This window comes from Microtus oregoni, unplaced genomic scaffold (genome assembly GCF_018167655.1).
Source record: "Microtus oregoni isolate MIOR12 unplaced genomic scaffold, Mior012 000050F_021, whole genome shotgun sequence".
Classification (NCBI taxonomy): domain Eukaryota; kingdom Metazoa; phylum Chordata; class Mammalia; order Rodentia; family Cricetidae; genus Microtus; species Microtus oregoni.
This window is the reverse complement of record NW_024543245.1, coordinates 28,353-55,939: the sequence shown is the minus strand read 5'-3', so window position 1 is coordinate 55,939 and position 27,587 is coordinate 28,353. Positions and strand designations below refer to the sequence as shown.

The 27,587-nt window shown below is 46.0% G+C and overlaps 1 protein-coding gene and 1 pseudogene across 1 annotated transcript; both read left to right on the top strand.

The window, feature by feature from the left end:
- Positions 1-472: 472 nt before the first annotated feature.
- On the top strand, positions 473-21,351 carry LOC121437011 (annotated as a pseudogene).
- A 2,748-nt stretch (positions 21,352-24,099) lies between these two features.
- On the top strand, positions 24,100-24,810 carry LOC121437009 (three prime repair exonuclease 2). Its single transcript, XM_041636889.1, has one exon. It carries the CDS (start codon positions 24,100-24,102, stop codon positions 24,808-24,810), a length of 711 nt encoding a protein of 236 aa, XP_041492823.1.
- The last annotated feature ends 2,777 nt before the right edge of the window (positions 24,811-27,587 follow it).

Here is a 27,587-nt window from a genome sequence, read left to right as displayed (position 1 = left end):
AACACAAGCAGGATCACCCCCTCCTGGAAGAGTCTGACCTGTAGGAGTCCCACGCTTTTGCTTTTTAAAGGAGCTCCTCTGGCTTTGCCAAGTTCTTGTGCACCTCGATACCCCTCCGCTCCGCCCCCAACCCACTCCCACTCCCCCTCTCCCACTCCGCCCCCGCCCCACTCCCGCTGCTCCTAGTCCGCCTCTCTTCAGCCCGCCTCATTGTCCTGTTCTTGCCCAAATCCTCTTCGCTGCACTCTGCCTCCCCTGAGGCGCGCGCAGACAATGGCCGAGCTGCAGCCCAATAGGAAGGCTCAGTGAGAAAGAGCGTGGGCCTCTGTCCCTACGGACTGACGGGTGGCTCCGCCCCTGCCGCACGCAGACTAGTGGGCGGGAAGACCTAAGTAACTGCTGTAAGCGTAGCTGTGTGGTCGCGGCCTGTAAGCTTGGGGGCGTGAACCGGTTGTGCTTCAGAACGCAAAACATGGCGGAGAAGGGTACAGCCCGCAGTAGCGGCAGCGGCTCTGGTGACAGCTACTGCGATGATGTGGCGATGACCGTGTGGTCAAGGCGGCTGTGGAGGTGTTCGAAAAGCTGAAGGTACTGTAAGCCAGGGACTCCAGGATGGGAGACCAGGCAGGGCCCTACCTCAAGGCCTTCTGGAGCTTTCTGTGAAAATTGGCCACTCCACAGGTATCCACAGTGGTGGGTCCTGGCAAAGCCTTAGGGGCGACTTGTGGATTGTCTGTCTTAGCTCTTTGGGTTCCCGGACCTCTGCTCATGCAGTCTCCACCGAACTTTGTAATATTGAGGCTGAGAACTTGGAGTGTGTGAAGAAATGGAGGGTGTAGGCCTCACTCTCAAAGAGTTAGAAGTGGGTGGAGTTGGGTTTGGGGACAGCCATTTTGCTGGATTAGAGGTAGGGATTCCAGGTGCACTTAAGGTACGTGCAGCAGTGTAAAGTCAGAGAGCTAGTCCAGGACCCTTGTCCCCCTCACTAACCTCCCTCCCATCTCCCCTTGCCCTTGACTCTGATCACCTTCACTCTCCATCCACCAGCCCTCAGATTTAATGTTAGTCTTTCTAACCCACTCTTAGGCATTTTCCTAGTTTTGTGGCCATGGAGCCCAGAGGGAACACATTTAAAAGTGGTGGTGTAGCAAGTCACAGGAGGCTTGGGTGAAGATGAGAGGGACTTGAACTTTTGGCAAGACCAGGAGGTGCTTCTGGCTGGCACCATGCTCTTGGAGGTGGGAAGTGTGTGGAAGGGTTAGGAAGGGGTCCTGAGCACGAATTGACAGAAATGCATTGCTACCCTACAGTAACAGGTTTTCTTTTTACTTTTCCTTTCCTTGCTTAGGTTGTAAGCTGCCCCTTCCTTGATGGTCTGTATATTGCAGAGCCAAAGACAATTCTGGATCTGCTATGTAGGCCCTCAAAGTACCGGTTGGACATACTGGAATGGATGTGTATGCGGTAATGTTCTGTATTCTTTTCCTTCTCTTGGGGTGTCTCCTGGGGGGAAACATGGGAATGTGTCCTCTCAAAGGGTTCCAGGAGAGCAGCTGGTTAGTTAACAGTGCTGGCTACAGAGCCTTGGCCGAGATGGTGGAGAAGTAGTCCTGACAGTACACGATGAACTTTAATGAAGCCCTGGGCTTGTGATTGTGTTGGGATTTGATGTGGTCTATGTTTATGGAATTATGATTACTGTTGGCTTGATGGGCACCTGATGATCCAAAAACCCAGTAACAGAAAATAGCTTCCTAGATTGTTCTTCCTCACCCCAACTTTCAAAGAACCAGGGCTTTCCTTAGTGTATCCTGGGGGCAGTGTTTCTAAGGCAGCCTGGTCCCATACCTGTCTCTGCTGCAACCCTGGGGGCAAGTATGACTCCAGGAAAGAAAAAGTCAGTCCTGTTTAATCACTGTGTCTTTTCCACAATATTGGGTCAACAGGCCCAGATACTATGGTCTAGGCCACACATATCACCAAGGTGATACAATAGTCCTACAGAAAGAACATTTTGTTGTCTGGGGGTTACCTGCTTTACCTACATCCAGAGCACTTAGTTTAGGTGACTAGCTCCTTGGGCTGGTGGGGGGCAAAAACATATTCTAAGGCTCCAGAGCCAAACCAGGGGTGGAAATCAGGGCTGGATGGGCTTTTCTGAGGGAATGGGAGTTGTTGGAGGCCTTCTCCCTTGCCTTTCTCTGTAGAACCTTTCTACCCAGCTAGGAACTCTTCCAAGGCTTGCAGCTCACTGAGGCCTCATTGTTATGCTTATCTGTGTGCCTCCCTCAAGGACAGGGCTGCACAGTCTTGTGATCAGAGCCTTTTCCTTTGGAGCCTTCAAGGGTCTCAAAGCAGAGCTCAGCAAGACTTTTTTCTATGAATGACCAGCTGCTGCTGCTGCTCCAACTCACTCTTGCCAGGGTAGCCCAAAAGCAGCAGAGACAGCATCATCAGTAATGGATGGGATGATGTAGCAATGAACTTTTTTTAAAACCCAAACTGGGAGCCTACGTGTGGGCTTATCCCACATGGATTGAATTGGGGATTTTGAAAAGCGTAAAATGAAACAGAACTCAATGGCAAACGCCCTTAATCTGGGAGGCAAAGCAGATGGATCTCTGAGTTCAAGCCAGACTGGTGAGTTCTATCAGGGCTACAGAGTGAGACCCTGTCTTGAAAAACAAAAAACAACAACAACAACAAAAAACTATAAAATGACCTTCTCTAAAAAGAGGGTATATAGCATTGGTATTTACTAATGGTAGAGGCAACCATAGTTCCTTCATTATATACTCACTGGCCTCATTTTTTGTGTTGGTCATTGCCTAGAGATGTCCTAGGCTCCAGGGATACCTAAGGGAAAGCCAGTTTCTGGTCCTAGCCAGCTTTCACTCCAAGAGGGCAATAGAGTCCCATGGAAGTCCCATTGGCCAAAGAGGTGTCATTGTTCATTGGAAGACCTTTGAATCAGGGCTGGCCAGACTGACAAGGAGTGAGCGAGATGGATTGAATGGAAAGTGAATGCCCCAGTTGGTGTGCGCTCAGGCCAGATTGTGAGGTTCCAAAGTCTTCCCTTCTTGTGCACACATCACTTTAAAACAAAGATTTATTTATTTGTTACATATACAGTATTCTGGTTGCATAGATGCTTGCAAGACAGAAGACGGTACCACATCTTATTATGGACGATTGTGAGTCACTATGTGGGTTCTGGGAATGAACTTGGGTCCTCTGGAAGAGCAGCCTGTGCTCTTAACTTCTGAGCCATCTCTCCAGCCCGGCACCCACCATTTTTGTGTGGGAGAACTTTGAGTATTCACATTTCTGAGGGAAATTTTTCTCAAGTATTTTCCCATAATAATTGATGGTAATAATCACATGATACTAAACAAATCACTTAAAAGTGTCTTTTCACTGGCATTTAGCTTGTACAGGTAATTCTCTGTTTAGAGGATAGTTATGGAGGGGTGATGAGTCAGGCACCTGACCGACTTTGCTATTTTCCCACAGGGTCTGTCCCTCCTTGCAGGACAAGTTCAGTTCACTGAAAGGAACTGCAGGGGATATGAAGATACAGGGTAGGTCTCTTTATGGGAGTGTGACATTTGATGGTGAATTCTGGACAATTTTGAACTTGGTCACAGTGTCTTCCTGAGTTGTGAAATTTCTATGAAGTGATCTTTTATTTTGTATGGTGTATGCTCTGTGCTTATTATTAGAGCCTTCTAGAATCAGGGCCTTCCCTGATACGGTGTATGGGAGGCTTCTCACAAGACCAAATAATACATTGGCCCATCATAGCACTGAGACGTAGAGAGCATGATTGTTTTGATGTTATCAGACGTCTCTTTTCACTGGTTTGTGTGCATATTCTGTCCACATGGTATTCCCATGAGTCCCCTATTGCTCCTTGCTATGATTTGCCTTGTAACCTTATTAGTTTGATGGGTTTTTGTAGAAAGTCTCTTTAACTTGGTATGAAAATTAGATGAAGATGAGCAAAAATGCAATTTGTGTAAAAGGGTAGGGTTTTTTCCTTCCTTGTAGTGTGGCCAAACATTGATAAAATTTAAAAGACTTTCCATCAGCTTGTGTGTATTCAGAATACTGCAGGGTGGGTGAACTTAACTTGAGCCTCTAACTGTGCACCAACTGGCATTGCCAAATCAGTTATCTGGGGAGAGTTGCCCTCTTGGATTCAGTAGGGTGTTTCCTGTTGGCAGGATTCCACTCATAGGCTCGGAAACAGTACTTGATTTCTCTGGAAAGCCCTAGCCTGCAGTCTGAACTTCATTAGATCCAGCTTTTACTTCCCTCTGTGAAGATGAAGGCCTTTGCCTCCGTCATCTCCTTAGAATGTATTGAGTACTTGTCAGAGTGGAAGTAGAAACAAGGACAGGTAGTGGTTAGTTCTCAAGTTTGGCTGACACGTGAGGCAGTGTTTGAAGTGCTAGGGTACAGTAGTGTACTGTGTCACCCTTGTGGAACCTAAATATCAGATGATGGATAACAGATGCTGACTAAAGAAGACAAAACTTCTCAGTGATAGGCTGCTGAGAAGGGTGTAAACTGCCAGTTAAAAAAGAAAGGTGACTTAGGGAGAGTTGGAAGAAGGGTGGTCTTATTGAGAAGACGGCAGAAGGGAGGAAATCAGTCAGGTTGAGAGTACTGTTCAAGGCAAGGGAACAGCAAATGCAAAACACTGATTTGGGCTATGCTTGGCAGCTTTGAGGAAGAGCAGGGAACAAAGACGGCTGAGGCGGATTGGAAATCAGGATGGGATAGGGTTAGCGCCTGCTAGGCATTATAGATCATGGAAGGGCATTGGCTTTTATTCCAAGGAAGGCTGAAACATGACTAATAAAAACTCAGAGAGAGAAATTGGGGTTCAACCTGGAGGTCAGAAAAGCAAAACATCCAGCCACTGGCTCTTACTTCTACCTCAGTCTGAAAATGGACATCTTGCCTTCAGGACTCTCAGAATGAGACTGTGTCTGTGAGCTGTTTTATAATCCTCTCTAGATTTGGGATTAAAGGCATGCACCACTTCCACCTGGTTTCCATGGCAAACTGATGTGGCTGCTGGGATTAAAGGTGTGTGTCACCACTACCTGGTCTGATGACCAGTGTGGCTGTTTTACTCCCTGATCTTAAGGCAAGCTTTATTTATAAAAATAGGAATGAAATGCCACTACAGGTTTTATCTTCCTTTGGGTTCATCAGGCTCTGTGGGGATACTGTAGTAAACATAGGAACACGGAGGCAGCAGTACAGCTCTTGCAGTGACTGAGGCACGATATTGGGGAATGGGTGGAAAGGTGTGCTCTGCAGAATTTGTTGAGAGGAGGAAGACAGGGTCAAAAGGGTTTAAGGGCTGTGGTTGAAGCAGGCTGGTGTGGGGACACAGTGGCATCTGCAGAGTATTCCTAGGGCCACATAGATACTCTCTGCCACTTCTTCCAGTGAGTCTTTCATAACATGTCCTACACAGGTTTACACCTGCTCTGTTGCTGCTGAGGCATAGCCTGGCCCGTGAGGGGTTGAAGGTACTTCTGAAACACTACTTTCTGGCCTTTGTTTATATACTAGATAGCCATGCAAAGATGTGCTAAATGTTTCCTGTTCCTTGTGAGGCCTCAGACTCCTTATCTGTAAAATAGAGCCTAGACTCACCTTCAAGATGACATGTCAGGAGAATGAAAGGCATTTGGGACATGGACAGATGTGAGCCATGGATCATTTTGTTTTAACTTCATGAAGTCTCTAAAAGGGTGACATGTGGTGCATGCCGGAGTCCTTCTAATTTCTGATGGCTTCTCAGGCAACTGATCATCTATGTCTTGTGTACAGAGTATGGTGAATAACCCTTCATTTACTTCTGTGTCTGTAAACATATCTAGAAAGAGAAGCCTTAGTAGTACCCTATTTGCTCTTAGTTCTGGGATGTCTTGTATCCTCCTCTTTTTGAGAGGGTGTCTGTAGTGACAAGGTCTTTGTATTCTAACAGAGATGGTGAAGCTAGGCCATGAGCTGATGTTATGTACACCAGATGACCGGGATCTTCTGATGGTAAGAAAGGACCCTCTTGTTTCCCTACAGAGGATGCACATGCTTTTGTCCTAGGCTGGTGAGTGGATGGGAGAGGCTTCTGGCTCCAGAGCCTGCATGCCTGGCAAGATTGCTTCTCTAGGCGTCCCTAGGTTAAGCGCTGCCAGAAATCTCTGAGGGAGATAGACAGAATGGGGAGGCTTGTAGTAGAAATGGAAATAGAGGTGGATATCTGGTTCATGATGATCAAAAGGACAGAGTGTATTCTCACTTGCTGATGTCATACTTGGCTAGTATGGTACGTAATATATAGTATCAAGATAGGTAATATATTTCAGTCACTGTCACACCCATCCTGAGCAGACAATGTTTTTTTAGCTCCATTTCCCAACTAGGTATCAGAAACTCACTTGAGATCACGTGGTGGCTGAACTAGGCCTACAACTCAGGACTGTGGCTCTCAAACCCATGTACTTTACCCTACCTGAGGGTCCCTGACCTACCTCATAGTTAATTCAGAGAAACCCTACCCTACCGTTAAAATGTCTAAATTTCAAATAATTGTTTCCAATTATTTGTTGTGAGTGACGGGTTGTGGACAGTCTGTGTGTTTTTGTTTGATCCCCATTGTCATATCTCTTGGATATGAGCTAGGTATGTAGTAATTCTGTTTTCAGTTTTGAGGAACTAATGAACCATTTTTTGGTGAGGATGTGCTGCTTTGTGCTGTTGAGTCTCTCCAGTGAGGGTTTGTTTTTAAGTAGGGCAGGTTCACAGGGAATTGAAGATTAAGAACATAGAATTCCCATCTGTTTTCTGTCACTGGCCCCATTTGACCTCCCTCACTGTGGAACATTTGTTACCTCAGTACATTAACACTGATAAGTATAACTGTATCTCCCAATATGCAGTGGGCCATACTTCTCTTGTTTTGCTTTTTGCTTGAAGTTGTCACATGGTTCCTTTCTCTTCTGGTTCTTTACTGATACTTCATGTTTTTTGTTTCTTGTTCACAGTTGTATAAGCATTTTTTCTGATGGCTGCTTAAAACTGTCAGTTCATCTGCCTCGCGTCTAATGAACATCTTTTCTAACGCAAATTGAGGTCTTCATGGCTTTTCACGGGTCAGATTTTTATGGATTTTTTTCCTGGACATGGTGGCTAGTATTTGAATCTTGTTAAATTTCATGGAGAGTTGAGATCCATGTGTTCCAGCAGACTTGCTTTAGTTTATGCAGCCAGGTCCATCCCTCCTCTCTGGCCTGAACTTCCACTGTCAGCTCACCTTCTTACCATGCATCCTGTATGCGCCACCCAGTGGTGAACCTCAGACCTGGGCCTGGCTTTTCCCCTGGCTTAGTAGTCAGTCAGCGGTGCAGAGAGGGCTGGTTCAGACTTTCTGAAACCGATTTATGTAGTCATTTTCTTCATCTCTTTCTTCGATGCCATATCTCTAAGGCTTTCAGTTCCACTATCCTCTAGCTACAAACTATTTGCATGATTGATGCAATAGCAATGGGGCAGAGAGGAAAAGCTAGCAAGAGGTTCACGAAAAGATACTTTTTATCACTGATCACAAGAACAATGAAAATTACGAATGCAGTATTATGCTCCACTCATACCATAATGTCTAGAAGTAGAAAGAAATAACACAGGCTAACAAGGATGGTGAGACAAGAACCCTCATACATTGCTAATAGAGACATAAAATTGTGCAGCTACTGTAGAAGACAGTTAACACACATGTGCCAGAATTCACTGTGAATGTTCATAGTGGCTCAGAAGTAGAAGTGCCCTTTAATGCCCATTTACTAGTGAGATAATTTTCAAGAAAGAAGACATCACAGCTACATGTGACAACGTAGATGATCTTTGAGGATGCTAAGTGAAAAGCAGTCAGATAATAAATGGTAGTATAAGGTCATAAGAAAAGGTTACAAGATTCCTTATGTGTAGACTGTTGAGAAGAGGTGAATCCACAAAGAAAGATAGGCACATAGTGATTGCTAGGGGCTCAGGTAGGAGGCAATAAGAAATGACTGTTAATGGGTCTAGAATTTGTTTTGGGGGTTCTAGATATGTTTCTAAAATGTGACCATGGGGATGGAAAGATGACTCAATGGTTAAGAGTACTCGCTTCTCTTTCAGAGGATAGGTTTAGAGTCAGTTAGAGTCCTACCCAGCCTCCACATGGTTGCTTACAACCACTTGTAACTCCATTTCCAAGGGATATAATGGCCTTTTCTCTCTCCTTGGGTGCTTTACACATCTGGTACACAGATACACATGTAGGCAAAACAGCCAGACACATAGCATAAGTAAATAAATTTGTAAAGAAAAATTGACTATGGTGATGGCCAATTTGTTCTTTGACTATCCTGTCATGTTACTATATACTTTAAAATTTGTGGACTGAATTAAATTTTAGCAAACTGAAACAAAAACCAATGTCTCTAAATGAAAAAAGAACATCTAGGAAAATAGCAAGTGCAAAGGCCCTGGGGTGGTCTGTGCTTGATATGCTTAAACAACTGTTAAAAGGCTGATTAGGCTAAAGCCAAATGAAAACAAGGGAAGGGAACAGAACAGACTGGGCAGGTGTGATGGCCTTTGTAGGCCAGAGAAGGGTTTAGTGTGTGTAAGGTGGTGGCCTAGGGAACTTGGAGCTAAGGAACAGAAATTTCTGTTTCGTCTGACAGAAATAGCCATGGTTAAGATGTGAAGATGGGGTAGATAGAATAGACCTTGAGGGACCTGTTCGCAGTTTACAGCAGTGGCCAAGCATGTGAAATAATAGCTTGAATGCCAGTGATAATGGGGAAAGTAGAGGAGTGGCCAGACCCACTGGATTTGCTGATGTAGTAAGGTAGAGGCAGGGACAAGGCCCAGCAATCATACTCTGGTAAGGTCTGAAGAATGAATTCATAAAAATTCACACTTTACCATTTCTTTAGACCTTCCCAGAGTGTGATTGTTGGGTTTTGCCCTTTGCTTGGGAGCAGAGAGGAGACAGAGTATGGTTTAGTTATGGGCTTTAGTAAGGTAACCACAGACCAGCCTGCTGGAGGTTAACTCTACCTAGGGTCTTGTAAGGTCATCCAGAAGGGTTGTAAGTGGCTTTGGGGAGCTCATTGGGAGATATTGAGCAGGACTACATGGGGCAAGTCTGTGATGATGAAACCCTAAGCAGGCTACACAACCATTCCAGAGCGTGCAATGGGGGAGGTAATGGAGCTAACTCTCTACTAAGTGACCAAAAGCCTTGTGAGGTCTTGAATGACAGCTGCACTTGTGTTTTTGTCTCGACTGTTTCCAGTTTAAGCAGTGTAATACCTTTTACCCCCGGCTGTCCTGCAGGTGTGTTTCTTGGGTAAATGGGGAGACTGAGTGAACAAGAAAGTAAAATAAAGTAAAATAAAATGTCCCAGAAGCAAGTGTCAGTTTGAAGATGTTTGAAGATGTTTGGAATGTGTTTTGCTAACTCACTCATTGTAGCCAGAGTTTGTTTGTTCATTTCCTGGCTGCCCAGACCTGAATAATCACACAGAAACTATATTAATTACAACCCTGTTTGGCCTATTAGCTCAGGCTTCTTATTAACTAACACTTACATCTTAAATTAACCCATTTCTGTTGTTCTGTATATAGCCACGAAGCTGTGGCTTACCCAGTAAGGTTCCAGCATCTGGCTCCTTCAGCAGCTACATGGTGTCTCCTTGACTCTGCCTACTCTCTCTTATTTTTCCAGCCTGGCTATATTCTGCTTTGCCATAAGCTAAAGCAGTTTTATTCATTAATCAATAAGAGTAACACATATACAAAAGGACATCCCACATCAACTCGGTGGCAGTGAATCTTGGAACTGGGCTTTCTCTGTGACTACTCCTCTCCAGGGACCACTTGGCTCCTTTCACTTCAGCATCTGCATTTACCACCAGCTTTCAGTCTTTGTTTGCTCTTCAAGGTGATTTTGCACTGGTGATGGTGATTGAGTGACTCTTTGATTAGTCTTCCTCAGAATTGTGTGTGCCAGGCCAGGGTGGTAAGAAGGTACACTTAAGGGAATAGGCCTTGCTTGGTGCCCTATTTTCACAGGAATTTGTGGAGCGGTCATGGCCTCTAAGATAGTGTCTGCTCCTGGGGAATCACCGACTTTCTAGAAGAAGGCAAGCCTTGGACTCTTCACTGGGCAGCTCCCTGCATCACCTGGGCAGATGGGCAAGCAGGAGACCTGGTCAGCCCTGCACAAGTTGCTGTACAGAAACCTGTAGCCTTCCTGATGGAAAGTCTAGGGGCCCCTGCCGGAGAACAGGCCACCTCCAGGCCTCATGCTGTACCTGTTGGCTTCTGCCATTCGTGGCCAGAAGGGATTGACTGAGGTGTTTGCTTGGAGGTGTCCCTGTGGAATAGGCTACCATCAGATCCCTGTGAGCTCTATTCTGCTTTAGTAGGCCCTGCTGCATGCCACCCACCCATTCAATAAGCTTTCCCCCTCTGGCTGTGTGACAAACTCACACTGTAATATGTTTTGACAACATTTTGCGTTTTGCATTTGCAGTGTGCTTCCAGGTGTCATTGCAGCCTGAAATGTGGCCTCAGAAGGAGCACTTTGTGGCAGAAGTCTGAGGATGCTATTGCTGAGCCAAATCAAGAGGCTACCAGCAAGGGTCAGGGACAGGAAAGAGGAACTGTCTGGCCAGGTCGCTTGCCATTGGCCACAGCAAGGGCAGCATAGGATCGGGCATCTGGAACAGTTGTCTAGGCCTGACCTGGGTCTAGTGGCAAATATATGTGGCTTTCCCTGCCAGGGCTGTGAGTGTCCCCAGAAGCAGCTGCAGTTCATGGACCAGTTGCTGGATATGATGCAGAGCCTGGCCACTGGATGCTCCAGTAGTTCTAGGTAAAGGTGTCAGTGGCATAGGTGGGTGCCCTTGACAGATAAGTCTTGGTCTTAGCTGGGGGTGGTAGGGTGGTAAGGGAAAATATCTTCATCTGGAGTCTCTCTGTACCCCTGTGGCAGCAATAGTCACATATTGGTCCAGGAATTACAGAACTGATAAGTTGAGACAGTTAACTCTAGTCACTGTCTTGGGGGTTGGACTGGCTGTTTAGGGGTCGGTCAGGCAGTGGCCCAACAAGGGATAGCTGTGTCTCTGGGATGTTGGGTCATTGCCTGAGATCCTTGCACTGTAGACTTTGGGGGAAACTAACCTTTATGTATAGGAGTAGAATTAACACCTGGGTGTCTGTAGGCAAGAGGCCATTAGCGAGGCCAAAACAAGCAGAGGCTAGAAATGTAGGCAGTAGAGCTCCCCATCTGGGACTGCTGGGCTAATGCTCCTGCTGATAATAGTGTACTCAGTGCCTGTCCTGTTTTTGCAGCGTGAAGGAACACATTGAAGACACCACAAAGAAAAATGAGGCCTTGCTGGGGGAGCTCTTCTCCAGCCCCAACCTGTGGGCAATCTTGAAGCCTGAGAATGACCCATGGCCCCTGGACATACAGTCCTCTGTCAACAAGCAATGTGATGACCTGCCAGAGTAGGTCTCCAGAAAGGCTCTACCTGGTATCACCCCAACTTGCTTCTGTTCACTAAGGCGGCAGACCTTATAGTGGCCTTCTGCCTACAGCAGCAGTAGCAGAGAGCCGACAATGTCCTCTCCTTTTTCCTCTGCAGGGTTGGCTCCGATGCCCAGTCAGAGGGAGAGAAGGTGGTAGATCTGGCCAGGCATCTGCAAGAGAGTGCTACTAAGCTTCAGACACTCCGAGACCAGGTAAAGGGCACCAGCTCTGGGGACATTGGGACTTGGGGAACAGGCTCTGCTGAATAGGGCAAGTGATGTCCCCCTCAGCGCGGCGTGCTGTGAGGCTTCAGTGAGATGCCGTGAGAGTGCTGAGGTAGGTGCTGAGGGTCTGAGCATGAAAGGAAATAATGGATTTCAGGTGGCAGCTGTGCACCAGGCCTGACTGTACACCTTCACATGTCTTCTCAAATTCAGCCCTACTGGCATCTGTTGACCAGGCTAGATATTTATTTGGCTATGGGGATTGAGGCCTGTGCAAACATTAGCCTCAGAGCTGAGGCTCCGTTCACACCCCCAATCTCCTCCTTTATGGAAACTTTCTTCCTTGCTAAGGTGTGCTATGTTATATCAGCCTGTGTTATGTAGGCTGATGGCAGCCCAGGCTGGCTAGGCAGAGCATCCTCAAGTGACTGTTACCCTTGATTTTGCAGTGCTTTGCATGGCATAAAGCAGGGACTGATAGCAGTCCCATAGATCAGAAGCTTCGTCTGGTCATCTCTGACTTCTACCAGCTCGTTTTGGCCTTCCTCCAAGTCTATGATGATGAGCTGGGACAGTGCTGCCAGCGCCCAGAACCCAGCCTGCACCCAAGTGGCCCCATCATCCAAGCTGTCTATCAGACTCTGGCTTCCTGTGGTCAAGTAAGACACCTCCCTATCTCTGTATCTATACCTTAGCAGCCCCTGATTTCAGGTCTAGGGGCTGGGAAAGAGCTTGAGAGGGCTTGGCCTGGGCTCTTCAACTAATCACATTGTAGTACTTTGGATCTGGGACCTTTGTCAGGTGAGGACAGACATTCCTGGCACCTTGGGGAGGTGATGAGAGCTGATGTGGACGTTATCTCCAAGAGCTCCCCCCCGCCCCCGCGATTTAGGAGAATTCCATTCTTACCTCTCATACCTCTAGGGAGGTTCATGCATTCCCTGCATTGGGTTCTACTTGACTCAGTCTGGTGCCCTGGTCCTAGTTTCTATGCTAGAGTTGTTCTCACATGCCCAAACCTGCTGCGCTAGCTCTGATCTTGTGTCCGAGTACTAGGCCAGACAAACAAACAAGATAGGAGGCAGTTGGGTTTGTGACTAAGCCATTGAGTGAACATGGCTCTGCCATATTTCCGCTTCTCAGAAACCAGGCTCAGCAGCTGGATTTAATTCCCATTATTATGCAGTGTGCACAATTCTGACTTTGGCTCACAGTGCCATGATGCTGATTTTAGGTTAGAACAAGAAAACCCAAGATTTCCAAACCTCTCATAAGGCTCCCAGTACAGGGAAACTCTCATTACAGAGGCATTTTTGGTAGAATGTTTCTTTTTCTGCCCTGCCATTTGCTGTAGTCAGACTGTCACAGCATGTAGTGGTAGCATGTCACTAAACTGAGGGCTGCCAGAGTACCATGATAGTGTGTAGTCACCACTGAGCCAGGAAGAAGGAGACTTGGGTTTGAAGGGAAACTCTCCAGCTGAGAGTTCTGTCTCTTTATGTTGGCTGTCTTTTGGGGCTTCAGTGTAAGATTGGGTGGGAAGCAACAGATGTCAGCAGACGAGCCTCACTGATGCTTGCCTGTCCTCTTTGTCTTGGCAGTTGTTGAGAGTCATTATGGAGATTGCAGACACCTCTGCTGAAGCTATGGAAGCAGTGAGGAAGCAACAAGGAGATCCAAACTGTTGGGGCAGCAGCAACTCTGGGATAAGTCTAGGTAAGTGCCTGGGGCTGAGGGGCAGTTTCCCTGCCTACTTAGGCCAAGTATGCTCCATGGCAGGGCCTCTGCCTTTCTGTGCTGGGCCAGTTCTTAGGAGACTGGCTGCTTAATTTTTGATTTTAATGCTTGTTTTCTTTCCCTTGAAAAAAATGCTTCCAGCATTCCTGACAGGAAATTGGGATAACTCAGAGATGTATAGAGGTAAAACTAAAAGAAATAAACCACATTCTGGCAACCACAGATGCTGGCTATGATAATTTTCATCAGTTTCTTGCTATTCTTTAACCTATTTTCATTTCCTTTCTTTTTATAATTTTGCTATTAGGAGCAAAACTGTATCTGCATTTCATTTTAATTATACTCCTCTAAGTTTGTTATTGTACTTTTTTTGAGGCAAGGTCTTTCTGTAAAGCCCAGGTTTGCTTTGAATTCATGGTAATTTTCTTGCTTCAGCTTTCTGAGAACTGGAATGAAAGGCCTGGGCCTGCAACACCATACCTGGTCCTGCATTAATGAGTGTGGCTGTGTTTCCCCCAAATTTCATCTATGAAAATACACAGCCAGCCTTGGTTTGTTGATCCTGCCATCTAGTGCTACATCTTACCCCATGTCATTGCGTTTCTATTGCAATGATAACACCCCATGACTATAACTTGGGGAGGAAAAGGTTTATTTTATCTTATAGTTCCACACCACGGTCGATCACTGAGGTAAGTCAGAGCAGTAACCAAAGGCAGAAACATGGAGGAGGAACTGATGCAGAAGCCATGGAGGTGTGATGCTTACTGGTTCAGTCAGCCTGCTTTCTTACAGCACCCAGGACCACCATCCCAGGAGTGGTACCACCTACAGTGAACTGGGCCCTCTCACATCTATCATCAAACCATTTGGTGGGGACATTTTTTCAACTGAGATTCCAATCTCTTCCCACATGACTCTGGTTTGTGTCAGGTTGACATAAAACCAGCTGGCACATCCTGTGTCACACTGTGCTGTCAGTGCTGTAATCAGCGTCCACTCTTTCTGGACTTTGGGGCTTCTTTCAATTGGGGGTTCTTTTATTTATTTCTTTGTTTTTGAGAATAGAATTTACTATATAGCCTAGGCTTGTTTCAGACTTAACAAGAGTGTTGGGATGACAAGCATCAGCCTCCATACCCAGTCAGTTTGAGATTTTTACAGATGGCACTGCTTTGGGCATTTTTGAACATATCTCCTTGTGTAGACATGTACCAGTTTCTCCAGGATGTCTTTCTGGGAGTAGAGTTACTCCAGCCTGCCACATTGCCTGGCCCCCATGTGATGTCCCATAGCTGCATATCCCCATCAGCACTAGCCGTGGCCTGACTTTAGTTGATGATGTGTACGGCATGTGTAACAGCATTTTCCTGCATGTTTTATTCTGTATTTTAGTGAGTGCCTACAGAGTTGCACGTTTGCATACATTTATTAATTATTTAAGCTTTCCTTTTTGTAAAGTACTTGTTAAAGTCTAACTTGTAAAAACTTCATGTTTTCTCATTGATTTGTAGCTTGTTTTATATATGGTATATTAGGTTCTTGGATGCTTAGCATAGTATACACATCTTCCACCATAATGTGGCTTATCTTTTCATAACTTGTGTGTGGTCAAATGTAGCCATAATTCCTTTATGGAAAGCATCTTTTATATTTACTGTAGATAGCATTCCTACTATTGCAAAGAGTAGGTTTTATATCATTCCTTTCTGTGGTTAGGTTAGTAATCTTCCCAGATTATAGCATGAGATGGGAGTCCAGTTTCATTGTATTCTGTATGAATGTGCATCTTCCCAGGAGCACTTAATGGAAATGCACTCTTTTCCCCCATTGGTCGATAAAGCCATCATTCTGCTAGTCATCAAGAGTCTCTGAGTTCTCTAGTCTAGTCTGTTTCTCTTTTCCCCATTGGTCGATAAAACCGTCATTCTGCTAGTCATCAAGAGTCTCTGAGTTCTCTATTCTAGTCTGTTTCTCTTTTCCCCATTGGTCGATAAAGCCATCATTCTGCTAGTCATCAAGAGTCTCTGAGTTCTCTATTCTAGTCTGTTTCTCTTTTCCCCATTGGTCGATAAAACCGTCATTCTGCTCGTCATCAAGAGTCTCTGAGTTCTCTATTCTAGTCTGTTTCTCTTTTCCCCTATTGGTCGATAAAGCCATCATTCTGCTAGTCATCAAGAGTCTCTGAGTTCTCTAGTCTGTTTCTCTTTTCCCCATTGGTCGATAAAGCCATCATTCTGCTAGTCATCAAGAGTCTCTGAGTTCTCTATTCTAGTCTGTTTCTCTTTTTTTTTCTGTCTTTGTACTATAGAGATAAGAAAACAAATAACAAAATAAATCCATAAGGTAAAAATATTTTTTTCCTTTTCTCACTTCACTGGAGATTAAATCTGGACTTTATATATGCTATACAAGTGAGTTGCACATAAGCCCTATTTTAATAACATCTTTACTCAATCTTTCAACAGTAAACAATCTAGTGTGTTTTTTTAAAAGGATACTAACACAGTTCATATAGTTGAACAACCATCACAACTAAGTCTGGAATATTTTTTTAATATTTATTTATTTTTATTTTATGTATATGAGTATAGTTGTCTGCATTTATATCTGTGTACAATGTGGGTACAGTGCCCACTGAGGCCATCAGATCCCTCGTGAGTTTAGTTACAGACAATTGTGTGCTGTCTTGTGGGTGCTGGTAATCGAACCTGGGTCATCTGGAAGAGCAACAAATGCTCTTAACCACTGAGCCATCTTTCCAGCCCCTGGAATAATTTTTATTATTCCCCAAAGAAGTTCTATAGCAGAAGCTAGGTGTGGTGACATACACCTTTAAATCCCAGCACTTATGAGGCAGAAGCAGGTGAATTTCTGTGAGTTCAAGGTTAACTTGGTCTATGTAATGAGTTTCAGGATAGCTAGAGCTACATAATGAGACCCTATCTCAAAGAAAAAAAAAAGAAAGAAAAAATAGCAATCTCTCCCATTTTTCCCCCAATTCCCAGCCCTTGACAAACACTGATCTACTGTCTTTCTCTATAGTCTTGTCTCTTCAGGACATTTTTCTTATAATGGAATTGAACAGTGTGTGACCTTTAGACTGTCCTTTTTCACTAAGCACAGTAGTTTCAAAGTTCATCCAAGTGCTATATTCTTTTGTATGGTTGATATGGCTGTGAGGAATAAATAAAATATTTTTGTTTATTCATCTATTAGGAAACATACAAATTATTCCTTCATTTTAGCTGTTAGGAATAACGTTGCTAGATTTTTTTTGTGTGTGTGAATGTGTTTTTGATTCTCTTGGTCTAAAGCAGAATTGCTGGATCATATAAACTTTTAAGAAAATATTCATTCTCTCCCATTTGCCTTCAGGATTACAACTAATAACTTAATGCAGGTGCCTCGGTAGCGCGTCAGTCTCATCATAATAACTTAATGCACTCTGGTACCAAGTTAATTTCAATAGTACACAAAAGTGTGCTTTAATAGAATTTCTTTGTTCTCTCACTTAAGTTATTTTTAAATTTAGATTGAAAATGCATTTATTATATGCCCATCAACGTAGATTTATAATTCCTGATTTATGCAGTTGCATTTGAAATTAGAAGAAAATTACAATCAAAAATACATTTATGCAGCCGGCGGGTGGTGGCACACACCTTTAATCCCAGCACTCGGGAGGCAGAGGCAGGCGGATCTCTGTGAGTTCGAGGCCAGCCTGGTCTACAAGAGCTAGTTCCAGGACAGGAACCAAAAGCTAGGGAGAAACCCTGTCTTGAAAATAAAAAAAAAAGAAAAACATTTATGCTAGTTGTCATATTTATCTGTCTTCTTACTTTTATTGGTGTTTGTTTAACACAAGGTCTTACTCTGTAGCCTTGGATGGTCTGAAACTCACTATGCTGATGAAGTTGACCTCAAATACTCAGCGATTCTCCTGCCTCTGCTTCCCAAATGCTGGAATTACAGATGTGAATCATAGACCGGGCTTTCAAGTTCATTCATTTCTTATTTCTTCCCTCCATCCCTCCCTCCCTCCCTCCCTCCTTCTCTCTCTCTCCTTCCTTCTCCTACCTCTCTTTTTGTTTTTTTTTTATGACAGGGTTTCTCTGTAGCTTCGGTTCCTGTCCTGGAACTAGCTCTTGTAGACCAGGCTGGTCTTGAACTCACAGAGATCCACCTGCCTCTGCCTCCTGAGTACTTGGATTAGAGGCAGATGCCACTACTGCTTGGCCTCAAGTTCTTTATTGATATAGGCTGATAATCACTATCTGGTGTTCATTCATGCTTTGTAGGGAAGGTCCATCAGTGACAAATTCCCTCAGTTTTTGTTGATCTTAGAATGCCTTCCTTATTTTCTCCTTCATTAAAAAAATTCAATGTAATATTTTTATCAATTCTCTGAGACTATTATACATGTATTTTGTTCATATTCAACCCTTACTCTTACCCTTAATGTTTTCCAGATTTATCCATACTCTTCTTCTAACATAATGTCCTCTTTAAAAATAAATCCCACGAAAGCTAATTTGTGCTGTCCACGTGGTGTGTGTGTGTGTGTGTGTTTGTGTTTGTGTAGGGCCATTCACTGGAGCATGATTGATGCACCAGGGGACTCATTCTTAAAGAAAACTGCCTATCCTTACCCTAGCATTCATCAGCTGCCAGTAGCTCCATCATTAGGGGTGGGGACTTGTGAGCTGCTCCAGCTTCATGCTAGAATGTCGACAGGCTTGATCTTGTGTAAGCAATCACAGTCACTGTGAGTCATGAGTGCAATGTCCCTGCCATGTTCAGAAGACCCTGTTTTGCTTGAGTACTCTCTAACCTCTGGCTCTTATGGTCTTTCCGTCTCCTCTTCCTTGATGTTTCCTGAGCCTTGGGGGTTGGAGGTATGATATAGGTTTCCTGTTTTTGAATTAGCACTCCACAGCACTTGGAGTACTTGTGAGTTTCTGTTTTAACCACCATCCACTGCACAAAAGTCTTTTCAGAGGCATCTGGCTTCCCCCTCTTTTGAAGGTTCATTTGGCTCTTTGCTCTTGGATGACAGTTCTTCCATACTTTGACTGTATCATTCCACTGCCATTTGGCCTTCTTAGCTTCTGATATGAAACCAACTTGTATTCTTTTTTTTTTTTTTTTTGATTTTTCGAGACAGGGTTTCTCCATAGCTTTTGGTTCCTGACCAACTTGTATTCTTGTTAAACAGGTCTTGTATGTAACAGGTCTCTTCATTTTCTTGTTTTCTGCTTGTTTCTGGCTTTTGCCAGTTTGGTTATATGTCTCATTTTGGAGGACTCTGGACTTTTCTAGATTCCTATTGTTCACCAACAGTTAAGCAGTTGACAGTGCTTCCTTCTCTTCCACTTCTTGTTTGCTCAGTCTCAGGGTCAGCCAGGAGGTGGACTAAAAACTTGTTCAGATTCTCCTGGGCATTTTCACAGCGCTGGGCTTTTTAGGTCCTTTTAGGTACCCTGTGGACTACTCACTTCCCAGCCTTTCCTTCCAAGCTTTTTGATTTAGTGTATTATTTCCCCCAACTGTTTTAGTGAGCAGAAAGTAAAGCACTTGACTATAGCTGTTTTCACTGATTTTCCCCCAAGTATTGGTCTTAGATCATAGGCTTTGTGCTGTCTCCTTTGGGGACGTTTTTCCCCAGTACTAGAGAAAGGGTCTCACTAAGTTGCCCAGGTTCGCCTTGAACTTGTGATACTCTTCCCTCATCCTCTCCAGTAGCTGTATAACCAACCAGGTCCTTATTGGGATTTTCTCTGACTGCTGGCCTTCTTTCTATGTTCTGCCCTGGCACATACCTGCCAAATGTATATTAGACACTTGAGAGTCTTTTCTTACTTATTGAGCTATAAGAGGATCCTCCATCTTAAAATTTATTATAGTATTTACCCCAATTACCAGTGTCACTGTTGCTCTCACTATAGTCCACATAATTACTATTAGTAAATTGTTCATAATCTATGCTGTCATTACTACAATAAGGATCATTAATAGTCTTAACATTGTGCCCACTCACTGGTGAGTAGGGCATACTAGCAGTGGTAGCCAGCTTGGCAGTATGAGTTAGGCACCCCCACCCCATGCTTTGGTTCCTAGTGGCCTCAGGGATGTGGAGATGGTGGGCTCCCGGCTCAGTTCTTGTTAGTGCAGATTTCTGATGTGCCTTGAGACAAATTCTTGGGCAGTAGGCATTCCTGGGTAAAAGGAGCAGTGCCAAATCTACTACAGAGCCACTTGAACCTTTGCCTGCTCATTTTCTACCTCACCAATTATAGGTTTTAGCCTCTATGAGAAACTACCTTCCACTTACCTGGGAGAGCTCTGCATTTGCATTGGGAATACCCAGCCTGGCATACCTGTGACCTGTGATCATTCTGGCTGGAAAGTCAAGTTCCTGGTCAGCCTGGTAAAACACAGAATAAGAACAAAAGGAGTAGAGTGAGATTGCCCATTGGGTAAAGGTACCTGCTGCGAAGCCTGACAACCTGGATTTGATACCCAGAATCTACAAGGCAGAAGGAGAGAAGTAACTCTTGAAAGTTGTCCTTTGACTTCCACATGTGTGCTAAGGACATGTATGTTCTTGTATGTGCATACACATACATAAAAGAAATACATGGGGCCAAAAAGATGGCTCAGCAGTTAAGAGTATCTGGGTTCAGTTCCCACCATTCCGTGGCAGTTCACAACCATCTTTTACTCCAGTTCCAGGGAAGCCAACACCCTCTTGTCTCCACAGGCACAAGGCATGCACACGGTGTACGTAGAAACATACAGTTAAAACATTCATACACATAAACTAATCTTTAAAACAGAAATATATGTTAAAAAAACAAACAAGCAAAGAACTTACAATTGGGCAGAAATCCCTCATTGGTATTCAGTAATTGTCTGGTTAGGGCCCTGGAGGTGGATGCTTTTACAGGATGTGTCCATCAAATCGGGGCAGCTTGGGCTGTAGCAACTACTTTCGAGAATGTCCTTCCTCTAAAGCAGTAGTTCTTAACCTGTGGGTGGTGATCCCTTTGGGGATCTCATATCAGATATCCTGCATATCAGATATTTACATTACGATTCATAACAATACAAAATTACGGTTAGGAATTAGCAATGAAATAATTTTATAGTTGGGGTCAGCACGACACGAGGAACTGTATTAAAGGATCACAGCATTGGGAAGGTGGAGAGCACTGCTGTAAAAGCCTTAGAGCAGTTCTGTGTTGCTGGCTTTGTTACTGTGTGCACATATTGGTATCTGATTAAAACCACTCACCATCAAAACCAGAGTAACTCCTGGCCTTTGAGGTGGCAGACACCCATCTTGGTCTGAGCTTTGACACTGTCTGGTCAGTGTGATTCAACCAGAGACCCCTGAGCTACTGGCCTACCACCAGTCAAAGGGGCTCCCAAAGCAGCTCCCTGATCAGTGTTTCTGGGTCATGGTAGATGTTGCACCCCCAAGTTCCAAGCCCTTTGAGGACCAGGTGGGAGTGGTCCCCTTACCACCTGGTCATGCCCAATGACAGCCTGAGCAGAATAGGGAGGACGGGGCTCTGGTAGGAAGACAAGGGAGTCTTGTATGGACTGGCAGCTTCTGCCTCTTTCAAGCTTGCAAGCGCTGAACTGACTTTGTTGTTTGTGTTTCTTTTTCTGTATAGCCGCAAGGATTGATGAAGTAACCCAGAAGTACAAGATCCTCACTGACAGACTGCACAGAGACACAAGATAATGTGGGGGAGAAGGCCCTTCCTGGAGCTGTTGCGGAGGGGGGGGGCGGGCAGTTCCAGTTCTGTTCATGGCCTACATGAATTTCCACTTGCTTGGTATCTGCAATTGGAGGAAAAAAAGGAAGAGGGAGGTGGAGAAGGCAGGCAGAGATGGGTAGGACAGGGGAGCTAGAAATAAAAGAAACCTTATGTTCTGAGAAGTTGCCTCCAGACTACTGTTTGTTTCTGCTTATCATACTCTTCCCCTCTGGCCTGGGATGCTCAGCCTCTCTTCTTGTCCTCGTCCCTGCTATTCTAGGTTAGCCAGATGGCACCCTTCTACTTCCCCAGTGGGCCTTGGCTTTTTCTCTCTGCTGCTTCCATTCCTTTCTGATACTGCCTGGTTAGGGTGACCATGCCTAGCCCTGGAGGTCTGCACTGCACCTTGTGATGACACCTCTTCCTGCCTCTGTGCCCTTCACCGCCTTTCCTGCCTCAGGGTCCTGCAGATGCCCTCTTTGCCATGTCCTTGGCAGCCAGGCTATTTCTTCCTTCTTTCCTAAGGCACTAGGGAATTCTCCCTATGATCCCCTGGCTGTCCAGGAAACAGTGACCCAGTATCTTTTTGAGTAGTATACTTGTCACAACCACCTCCCTCCCTTCGAGCACCGGAACAGGAATGACTTAGTGAGGCCCATTATCACACCTGTGGCGGCCTGCCCCACCCTGCTCCTGTAACTGCACCTTTGCTCCCCCAGGCTCCCTGGATAGTTTTGGACAGCTGGGTGCTAGGCCCTTTCTGCTCAGACACTGATGGGTAAGCAAGTCCTTGTTCTCTATGACAGACTCAGGAGTGCCTGCAGTGGGCAGGTACAGCATTGACTACACAACCTTGGGAGGCCAGGCCCACAGTGCTGGATACCTAGCTCTGGAATAAAATCTTCAGGAGAGGCCATGAATGGTCTAGCCTTCTAGCTACTCTCACGTCTTGATGGTGTCCTTCACCTGAAGTCAGGTGAGGCAGGAAAGAAAGGCCTTAGAGGAGCATTTCCTAATCTGTGGGTTATGACCTTCTCGGGGGTCGAATGACATTTTCACAGGGGTTGCATATCAGATATCGTCCATATCAGATATTTCCATTATGATTCATAACAGTAGCAAAATTAGAGTTATGCAGTAGCAATGAAAACAATTTTAAGGTTGGGGTTACCACAACTGTATTAAAGGGTCACAGCATCAGGAAGGTTGAGAAGCACTGCTCTACAGTCTTAGAGGTGTCCAGACTGCCTCTTTCCACTTCTGAAATGGAAAAAATCGGCTCAGGGCTGTTTGGGTCAGGCCTCATTACCTCATGGCTTTCCTTTGACTGCCTATCCTCCCTGCCTTCTCCAAAACTCTACTAAATAAATGCTTGTAACAACATTAGGTGTCAAACCCCTGAGTGTCAAACCCAAAAGCAGAGATCACCTTCCTGCTTGCTGCTAGAAAGTGGGGCCACAAGGTAGGGGTGATCTGCAACCAGACAGTTGTATATTGGAGATGTTCCTGAGGTCACCCGCTGTTTACTAAAGTAAGACTAAGGTCCTGTTCTCAGCATGATTTCCCATTCACAGACTAAACATAACCCAAGTAGATACCCCTGTCACTCCTGAGATTATGGTAATCTCATGAAGGACGTCCATATCCTCACTGATGGAGGAAACCAAGACCTGGAGAAGAGGATCAGCTGTCTGTGTGTAATGTGTCCCAGCATAGGGCTAAGGAAGCACCACACCTGGTTTATCCAGATCTGGCAACCACAACCCAGACCCTATGAGACTTTGAGGTAGGGCTTGGTGGAAGACAGGCTTCCTTGACACTCTGACTTCCTCCTGCCTGTGAGGACACATTCCTCTTGGTCCATGACAGTACTCATCACTCACTGGAACCTGCGTGCGGCCAGAGCCCTGCTTCCCAGTCTGTAAACATGGGGCGTGTGTCCTGGTGGCTGCAAGCTCACGAGGGGGCGGTAAGCAAGCCGGCTGCACAGGTCCTGCGGCCTCAGGCCTCCTGGTTGCCCAACTGGTAGCTAGGGGCGGGCTGTGGCCTCTGATTAAAGGCTGCCTGGAGCAGCCTGTGCAGAGACAGGTGCCCAGCAGCCCAGGAAGCCAGCTGAAGCCTGCCCCAGGTAAGCCAGTGTGGTGGGGATGGGTGGACAGTGTCATGAGCCAGGAGGCAGGTAGAAGCCAACCTAAGACAGCACTTGTTTGGTAGAAAAATGGGGAAATTAGGGTCTTAATGTAAGATTCCTCTGGTGTCTGCTACCCAAAGGTAGAAAGCAGGGCATAATGCCTGAGGCTCCCAGCCAAGGTGTCTACCAAGAAGCTGGGCCAAGGCACCATTTGTGGATTACATCTGCCTCCCTCCTTGCTGGAGACAGTGACTAGGTCTGGGCCTCGCAGCAAAAGGGAGAGGGGCCTGGGCACAGCAGGCCTTTTGTGTCTGGTTAGGTGGCAGAACTAAGATTAGCTGCAAAGAGACCTGGGGAAAGGAGGAGGAGGGATGGACAGCAGTAACAGATCCTGGTCACTTGATCTCAGCCCCATGGTGTCCCTGGATATGAGTCTTAGAAACTTTGCCTAGCACCAAAGGTCTCATGAGGTGGGGTGGAGCCATAGGAAGTGAGGCCCTGAGTGATAGAGCTTTGACCTGAGGGGCTGCGGGCAAAAGGGCCTTGCTCCCATTTCTTTAGCCCTCTGGTTTATGCCACTTGTTCTGGTGCTTTAGGCCTCACTGTTCCTGTGAGAACGTCAGCATGTCTGAGCCGCCCCGGGCTGAGACCTTTGTATTCCTGGACCTGGAAGCCACTGGGCTCCCAAACATGGATCCTGAGATTGCGGAGATATCCCTTTTTGCTGTTCACCGCTCTTGCCTGGAGAACCCAGAGCGGGACGATTCTGGTGCTCTGGTGCTGCCCCGTGTGCTGGACAAGCTCACACTGTGCATGTGCCCGGAGCGCCCCTTTACTGCCAAGGCCAGTGAGATTACTGGTTTGAGCAGCGAAGGCCTGATGCACTGCCGAAAGGCAGCTTTCAATACCGATGTGGTGCGGACACTGCAGGGCTTCCTGAGCCGCCAGGAAGGCCCCATCTGCCTCGTGGCCCACAATGGCTTTGATTATGACTTCCCACTACTTTGCACAGAGCTACAACGCCTGGGTGCTCATCTGCCCCAAGACACTGTCTGCCTGGACACACTGCCTGCGCTGAGGGGCCTGGACCGTGCTCACAGTCATGGCACCAGGGCTCAAGGCCGCAAGAGCTACAGCCTGGCTAGTCTCTTCCACCGCTACTTCCAGGCTGAGCCCAGTGCTGCCCATTCAGCAGAGGGTGATGTGCACACACTGCTTCTGATCTTCCTGCATCGGGCTGCTGAGCTGCTCACCTGGGCCGATGAGCAGGCCCGCAGCTGGGCTCACATTGAGCCCATGTATGTGCCATCTGATGGTCCAAACTTTGAGGCCTGAGACATGTTCTCGCTCTCTGTAGTGCCTACCTGGCCTTCCTCAGCCAGGCCTAACTGGCCATAGGATCCCAGAGCCCTCTTTGTGCCCTACATCCAGCTGGACACCCCTGGCCAGCCTGGGCTCCTGCAGGTTGCTCCTTCAGGGCTTCTGCCTTTCCTCCCATTTCTCAATAAATATCAGCAACTATTTACCAGCTGTCTTACTGGCCAGATTTCTCTCTGCCCACACCCAAAACCATCACACCAAGGCACAGATAGGGGCCATGCTGGCCTGACTCTGAATGTACAGAGGGGAAGATGTCAGTATGCAGGTTTTTCCAAGGGGTGTATGTTAGGTTGGGGTGCTGGACCCTAGCCCTTGGCTGTCTCTCTGGTGTGTTTCATGGTCCCCTTGAGTGTTGCCTCTTTCTGCTAGGCCCTCGGGATGAGCAGGCTGAATCCTCTGGGGAGTGGACTGGAAGGAGTCTGAGTCTGCAGAGCTAGTTCATGCCTTCTTCAAAGCCTTGTCCCCCTCTGTCCCTGCTTGCAAAGTAGCATCAGTGAATTGATATAGGGCACAGGGTAAAACAGCTATCTCTATGTTTGTGGACACGGTACATGGATGCCACAGGAGGAGGGGTCACCCAGGCGGGCTAGGGTGCTGAACTTTCCTGAGGCACAGAGGAGAGATACGGATTGGTACATAAGGTACCTCCCAGAATGGAACTCATCCCAGCTCTCAAATCCTTCATGGAGTGATTTGGGTGCGCACCTTCTCACCAGCTGCCTCAGCTGGACTGCAGGTTTCTGGTAAGCTGCCTTTGGGGCCCAACCCTCAGGCATTCCTGTCTTGTGGGAAGTCAGACTAGGTGGAGCTGTGTCACCAAATGCTGGGGCAAGTAAGAAGGGGTGGGGTGGCCACACCCCAGAGTGACTCCTATGACCAAAGCCTCCAGCTTTGTCCTAGCCAGCCTGGCCCGTTTGGGAACCCTAAGTAGGTCAAAATGACTAGAGAGGCTTTGTGTGTGTGGGGGGGGGGCAGGATGGTGAAACCAGAGTACTGGTGACAGCTGTAGCAGAAGAGTCTCTTGACCTGGCTGAGACAGAGGACAGTGGAGGTAACAGAGGGTTGTGTCTAGAAGAGAGGCAAAATCTGATTTGTGTGTTTGTTGTATTTCTCAGGCTGGATTACCTTCTGGCCAGGCTCAAGTGGACAGCCTATACCAGAAAGTGGTGCCCTTAGAATGCTGTCCCTGCTACAGGTCAGAAAGACTCAATTCCAGAATATCTGTGCCTTATGACACCTCCACAGTGGTCTTGTTTTGTGTTTTTTCCTCCCTGAGGTTGAGGTTTCTGCCTCAGCCATCCAAGCGCCCTTGGCCTCCTGGTAGTCTGGTCTTGAATATTGTCCCCAAGTCTTTCATGCCCACTCAAGTCTTTCATGCCCACTCAGACTGGTCAGGCTAAGCACTAAGTGCCTTTCCATTTAGCACAGACAAGCTGAGACAATAATATGCTGATGAATTCATGCCAAGTGGCTTTCCAGGAAAGTAAATGCACTCGTTTGTGTGTGTGTGTGTGTGTGTGTGTGTTCCACCCATATGCGTGCTGGCTCAGTTTCCTTTCTCTTAATGAGTAAGTTAAAAATAAAGCAGCAGAGATATACTTAGCACTTCACATGTTCATACTACTCACTATGTTATGGCCACAGAGGCAGCACTCTGATTTAATCTGCAGTATTAACATGTTCCCTATTATTTTCTCAAGGCATGGCAGTCAACAAAGTAAAAATAAATTGAGCACTACCATGCCCTGGCCCATCAACCTCTATGGGAGTAGTTCTTTCGCTGTGGCCAATAGGAGGAGGACAGAGTATGCACAAGACTGTCCAGGAAGAGATTTGTGGTTTCACACTATGGCATTGATTTTCACTGTGCTCTGCTAGATGCACATCAATACACAGTAACAGTAAAATGTGACCAGTTAAGATGTGATAGATTTTGGGTATCTCCTTTAGTTTTCAAATAACTTGCTTAATTTTTCATTTATATTACTTATTTATTTTTATTTTCTGGAGGCAGGTCTCATGTGTCCCATGCTGTTCTTATACTCCCTATGTAGCCGAGGCTGACTCTGAACTCCCGATCCTCAAGCCGCCACCTCCTAAGTGCTGGAATGATAAGCAGGTGTTGCCATGTCCAGCTTGTTTACATAATTTCATTTCTAACAGATGTTAACATTTAACAATTGCCTCTCAGATTTTCCAAACATTTAATATCCATCTGAATGACTAGAACAACAGCAACAAAAAATTGACTATCACATGCTTTGTTAAAGATGAGAGAGGATTGAGGGCTCCTGTGCTTTTGGTGAGACTATAGGCGATGCAGCTTCATGGGAACCAGCTGGGCAGTGTCTGAAAGGGTTAATGGAGCAACCATAATGAGATACATAAACTTTCACCCATATGTATTTCCCCAAGAGAAATTCAGGACACATTCAAGACATTTTGGTTCCAAAGGCCCCTTAACCAGAAAGAAGCAGATGTTTCCCAGTAGGATGGCAGGCTGTACAAATTATGTCACATAATGCACCTGAGGATGCTGCCAGCAATGATGTGGGATTTCCCTCTGTCTGCTGTGATTACCATTGATAAATAAAGGAACTGCTTTGGGCCTATAGCAGAGCTATAGGGGAACAGAGCTAAGTGGGGAAAACTAAGCTGAATGCTGGGAGAAAGAAGGTGGGGTTAAGGAGAAGCCAAGGAGCCCCACCAGAGGCAGATGGAGCTTTAGCTGG